Source organism: Mus pahari, chromosome 8, assembly GCF_900095145.1.
Source record: "Mus pahari chromosome 8, PAHARI_EIJ_v1.1, whole genome shotgun sequence".
NCBI lineage: Eukaryota > Metazoa > Chordata > Mammalia > Rodentia > Muridae > Mus > Mus pahari.
In genome coordinates, this window is record NC_034597.1 from 21,940,773 (window position 1) to 21,947,125 (window position 6,353).

General features: G+C 45.0%; 1 protein-coding gene across 1 annotated transcript in view; it reads left to right on the forward strand.

Moving 5' to 3' along the window:
- Positions 1–3,627: 3,627 nt before the first annotated feature.
- The window catches only part of Rft1 (RFT1 homolog), a 38,450-nt gene continuing 35,724 nt past the window's right edge, over positions 3,628–6,353 (forward strand). Inside the window, exon 1 of the mRNA XM_021203689.2 lies at positions 3,628–3,715. Coding sequence (XP_021059348.1) covers positions 3,653–3,715 — 63 coding nt within the window. The 5' untranslated portion in view covers positions 3,628–3,652. The remainder of the gene's footprint in view (positions 3,716–6,353) is intronic.

A 6,353-nucleotide genomic window follows, 5' to 3' on the forward strand; every position in this document is an offset into this window, starting at 1 on the left:
TAGAGGCATTTCCCCAACTGAAGCTCCTTTCTCTGTGATAACACCAGCCTGTGTCAAGTTGACACAGAACTAGCTAGTACAGGGTGCATTATGTGAAGTTGCCAAATAATCAATAAAATATGTTGCATTTAAACAAACAAACAAACAAACAGCACACAGGGGGTCCTCCAGTTGCTGAGCAGCAGCAGGAGGGTTCCAGGGGAAATCTGTCTGATGGTCAAACCTCACATTCTGTGTCTCAACACTCCACAGAGCTCATTTTGCCTAAGATGAGGACACAGAGGCTTTGAGCCATGCAGTCCATGTTCAGCAGTGCTAGCAACAGTGATGCACCAGGAGGCATTCATGAGAGCGTGTTCTCTGCCAAAGCTCTAGGTGGTTCAATAGAGGTACATACTTCTGCCTCTTCACTGTGATACTGGCTCTATGAAGAACTAGACAAGAGTATAGATTGCTTTAAAGCACTATTGTAGTTAGCTTGAGCTGTTGTAACAAAACACCATAGACTGGGATGCTTAAACAACAGATTTATTTCTCCAATCCTGGGTCCTAGAAGTCCAAGATCAGGGTGACAGCCAGTTTGGTTCTTGTGAGGGGACTCTTCTTGGTTTGTAGACAGCCACCTTCCTGCTATATCCACTCACAGTGAACGAGAAGTCATCCCACCCAAATATTTTTTTGAGGTACTAAGCATCAAAACTATGGTAAGCAAATATTGCATCTCTAAGATGCATCGCCAGCCCCCAGCCATCAGCTTTATATGGCCACTGATCCACCATAGCCAGTTCCTCAAATGTCTTCTTTGTGTGGCCACTGATCCATCATAATCAGCCCTCAAATATCTTCTTAATATGGTCACTGACTCACTGTAGCCATTCCTCAAATATCTGGACAATGGCCCCACCATAAAAGCTACATCTTTATCCTAATTACTTCCCAACTACTCTCCTGAGTGTATCTACATGTGTATATTATCACATTCAGGACTGTCACTATATGAATTGTGAGAAGACACATTTAGTCCATAGCAAGTACAGGCTGTGGGTAGTTAGGGGTCAGGATGAGGGTCCTGAAAAAGTGAAGAATACCATCAAGGAAGAGATTTGGGCAGAGACCATGACAAAAACAAAGAAACACCCAACAGGGTCTCTTTGAGGACCACTAAGGGTTCGGGTTTTTTGCGTGTTTGTTTGTTTTTTGTTTTGTTTTGTTTTGTTTTGTTTTTTTGAGACAGGGTTTCTCTGTATAGCCCTGGCTGTCCTGGAACTCACTCTGTAGATCAGGCTGGCCTCAAACTCAGAGATCCACCTGCCTCTGCCTCCCAAGTGCTGGGATTTGTTTGTTTTTTTTGAGACAGAATTCCACTATGTCATTCTGGCTGGTCTGGACGTATGCAATGAAGACCAGGTTAGCCTCAGAGTTACACCTGTCTCCTGAGTGCTGGGTTGAAAGGATCCAAATGTGAGCATCTAAAATGTACTGATGAAGATGGTGATGATGGAGCCAGGTGTGGTGGCACACGCCTTTAATCCCAGCACTTGGGAGGCAGAGGCAGGCGGATTTCTGAGTTCAAGGCCAGCCTGGTCTACAGAGTGAGTTCCAGGACAGCCAGGGCTACAGCACTTACTAGAGAGCAAGGAACGCTGAAGAGTTTTTTTTGTTTGTTTGTTTGTTTTTAAAGATTTATTGATTGATTATATGTAAGTACACTGTAGCTGTTTTCAGACACTCCAGGAGAGGGCGTCAGATCGTTACAGATGGTTGTGAGCCACCATGTGGTTGCTGGGATTTGAACTCAGGACCTTCAGAAGAGCAGTCGGGTGCTCTTACCCACTGAGCCATCTCACCAGCCCCCGGCCGAAGAGTTTTGAAAATGGTGATCATGTATGTTGGGAACTTTAGAAAAAAAAAAGTATGAAGTACTTCCAGTCTGACCCTTGACCCTGATGTGTTCTGCCCAGGCCCATGATGTGCAGATTTGAACAAGGCACCTTACACCTCCAAGGCTTACCTTTCTCCTCTCGGACAACCAGGCCCAAGTATCAGAGCCCTGGCAAGGTTTCTACAGAACTACATACATGAAAATGCTCTGTCTGACTTTCAGCCCTCCGTTCTTCCTTTGAAAAATGGGGAGAAGTCCTGCCCAGCCCAGTTGGTGGAAGGGTGATGTAACTACATTCGTGTGAGAGCCAATGACAAGAATCTCACTGATTAGTCTCTGCTGAGCACTTTGTCCCCTCGCCACTGCTGGCTTGTTTTGTTTTCCTTTGCTTTGAAACAGGGCCTTCTGCATCCTAGGCTGGCTTCAAACTCACTATGCATCTAAAGATAACCTTAAACTTCTGATTCTTCAGCCTTCACCGCTGAGTGTTGGGTTTTAGGCACACACAGGTGTATATGGTGCTGGAACTGAACCTAGAGTTTGAGTGTTACCCAACCTCTGACCCCACTGTCTAATACCACAGTACTTGATTTATTTGCAAGAGAGACATATTCATAAAAGGAAACAACTTTCTTTTTTAAAATTTATTTATTTTATTTATATGAGTACACTGTCACTGTAGTCAGACACACCAGAAGAGGTCATCCCATTACAGATGGTTGTGAGCCACCATGTGGTTGCTGGGAATTACTCAGGACCTCTGGAAGAGCAGTCAGTGCTCTTAACCACTGAGCCATCTCTCCAGCCCCAGGAAACAACTTTCATTTAAATGAATGAATGAATGAATGAATGAATGAATGAATGAATGCAAGAAGAGAGCTGGGGCTGTAATGTCTCTGTGTGGTAGAGCATTTGCCTTGCATGCATAAAGCTCTAGGTTCAATCCCCAGCGCTGGGAGGGAAGATAATTAGCAGGCCTGCAAATTAGCCCAGCAGGTTAAGAATTTACCATGTAAACCTGCCAATCTGAGTTTGATTGCAGAACCCATGTACAGGTGGAAAAAAGAGAACTGACTCTTGAGAGTTCACTGATACACACACAACTACAGTGTGCAAAAATAAATAAATATTTAATTCTCATCACTTGGGAGCTGGAGACAAGAGGGTCAGGAGTTCAAAGCCATCCTAGTCTCCTTAAGCGAATTCCAGGCCAGCCTTGGCTACACAGAAAGACCTTATTTCAAAAAAAAAAAAAAAAGAAAGAAAGAAAGAAAAAGACCTTATTTCAAAATAACAGCTGGAATTGCGGCACTTGGGAGTCAGAAGCCGAAGCCGGCACATCACTGAGTTCAAGGCAAGTCTGATTTGCATAACGAGTTCTAGGATAACCAAGGCTACACAATGAGATCAAGCCAAAAGACATCAGTTGGGGCCAGGGGTGCGTCCCAGTTATCCCAGTGTTCCAGAGACTGCGAGTTCTAGACCAACATGGTCTACAAGGGATCGGCGCTGAACACACTCTCAAAACAACAACGAAAAGAAAAACAAGCAAGCAAACAAACAACAACAACAAAAATGAAGACACCCAACCCCAACAAAAGCAAGAAGCAACTGAGACACAGCCTCACAAGTCGTTTGGATTCGCAGCTTCTTGTGCTCCGCCCCCGCTGTCAAAGACCCAATCAGGAGCGAGCCTGTCCGTGACGCCATTTTTCCGCGACGAAGCGGGCGCGGGCCCTGTTTCCTCCTCTGAGCCGTGGTTCTGAGGCTATGGGCAGCCAGGAGGTGCTAGGCCAGGCGGCCCGGTTGGCCTCCTCGGGTCTCCTGCTGCAGGTACTCTGCTGCGTCCGCTCCAGCGCGTGGTGCCGCGGCCAAGCCTTCCGGGGAGGCTGCTGTGGGTCCCCCGCACCGCACAGGGTTCCACTGGGGACCACGGAGGCGGGGAGGGGCGCCGGGTCATGGAGTTGGGAGACTGCGGTCCCAGTCTTGGTTGGTGACTACAAACATGCCATTTTCTTTCTGAGCATTGTGTTTCCGTGTGGTGATGTGAGACAGTTTAAACAACTACCAACGAACAGTAGAAGGAGGCTCCTCTAATCTGATGTTTTAAGGGGTTCATGTCAGAACGCTGTTCTTCAACTCTGACTCGCATTGAGTTTATAGGGAGTCCATATGGCGTAGCTGAGAACAGGGATCCGGGTTCAGGCACTGCTTGCTCAGTGACCTAGGACCAGTCACTTCAGCCCCTGAGCCTTTAGCTCCTTGTTGACAAAAATTAGTGTAATAGTATCAGAAAGCAATTTGCAAGGATTGTTCGGGATCTTTTGAATAAGGTCACTTAGCACGGTACCAGCATCCTAGCGTGCATTTAATAAACTGCATCTGCTGTGTGTCCTCGGACAGACTATTTTTTGTTTTTGTTTTTGTTTTTCTTTTGCAGATGTCACTTGCTAGTTCATTCAAACGGTCCAGAGTCCGCCTTCACCTTTTTTTCTTTTTTCTTTTTTTTTTTAAAGATTTATTTATTTATTTATTATATGTAAGTACACTGTAGCTGTCCAGAAACTCCAGAAGAGGGAGTCAGATCTTGTTACGGAATGTTGTGAGCCACCATGTGGTTGCTGGGATTTGAACTCAGGACCTTCAGAAGAGCAGTCGATGCTTTTACCCGCCGAGCCATCTCACCCACCCCCCGCCTTCACCTTTATCCTAGGGAGGTACAAAGAGGTTAGGAGAGAGAAGCAGGCTGAATTCGATCCAGGTTAGGTGGCTGCGTTTAAGATAACAGTTACTTGGGTTAGGTGTAGTGGCTCAAGTCTTTCATCCCAACACTCAAGAGGTTGAGTTCTCTGTGAGTTCCGATCTGAGCTCCAGTCCAGATAGGGTTACATACTTATACCTTGTCTCAAAAAAAAAAAAAAAAAAAAAAAAAGTTCAAATCACTTGACTTTTTTGCTGAGCGTCAGTTTATTCTTCCTTCCTTCTTTCCTTCTTCGTCTTTGTCTTCTTATTTGTTTTATTTTATTTTATTTTTTTTAAAGACAAGATCTCTCTATGCCTCCCTGGCTGTCTGTGTGTAACTCACTGTGTAGACCAGGCTGGCTTTGAACTCATATCTGCTCTGCCTCTGCTTGTAGAGACACCAGTCCTGGCTTGTGCTTTTTTTTTTTTTTTTTCGAAAAGATATTGCTATGTAGTCCAAGCTGGCCTTGAATTCTTGATATCCTTGCTGCAGTTTACAAAGCACTGGGGTAACAAGCCCGTACCTCCATCCCTGCAGCTTCCTCATTTTGAATGAGAACAGCACTGCATCTTCACAGGGTGATTAGGAAAATTAGATGACATAATTTCTGTTATGTCCTGGCACATAAATGTTAGCTACTTTTATTAGCATGAGAAGTTTATAAATGGCTGTGTAGGGATAAGCTATATATAAAGGATATAGAAAAGTGCCTTGCACACAGTACATGCATAATCAATGTTGGCCACTCTTCTTTTAATTCCACTTGTCTAGTTCTTTGTTTTTCTGTTTCACAGTATAGGTGAGTTCAGTGTGTTAAACATAGTGGGTTTTTTTTTTTAAAGGTTTATTTATTTTATGTATATGAGTACACCCTCACTGTCTTCAGACACTGGAAGAGGGCATTGAATCCCATGACAGATGGCTGTGAGGCGCCATGTGGTTGCTGGGAGTTGAACTCAGGACCTCTGGGAGAGCAGTCAGTGTTTCTAACTGCTGAGCCGTCTCCCCAGCCCACAGTGTTGATATTTTCTACCTTAGGTAGTACCTTACTACCTAGATTGGCGTCGTAAGACAGAAACAGGTTATAACAGAAGACACTGGAGCAGGGACCTGTGTGAAGCTAAGTCGGGTCATTCGTTTGTTGTTTGATATTAGGCAAGATTGCTTCATTCTGAGTTCTATTTCTGGCGAATTTGCCTGGTTGTCATTTGCTGTTGGGATTTGAAGTTAGGGCTCCACACATCCTAAGCCAGTGCTTCAGCACTGAGCTGTAGTCTCAACCCTGATTGTCTCTTGTTGTTTTGTTCTTGAGATAGGGTCTCATTATGTCGCCCTGGCTGGACTAGAATTCTCTAGGTAGGCCAGGCTGGTCTCACATTCAGAGAGGCTTGCCCACTTTTACCTGTGGACTCTGGGATTAAAGGTTTATGCCGCTGGGATTAGTCTGCTTGGTTGTTGTTTTGCTTGTTTGTTCTTTGTTTTTTCGAGACAGGGTTTCTCTGTGTAGCCCTGGCTGTCCTGGAACTACTCTGTAGACCTGGTTGGCCTCGAACTCAGAGATCCATCTGCCTCTGCCTCTGCCTCCCAGGTGCTGGGATTAAAGGCGTGCACCACCACTGCTGGGCATGCTTTATTGTTTTTTTTTTTTAAGAGATTTATTTATTATTATACGTAAGTACACTGTAGCTGTCCCCAGACACTCCAGAAGAGGGAGTCAGATCTTGTTAA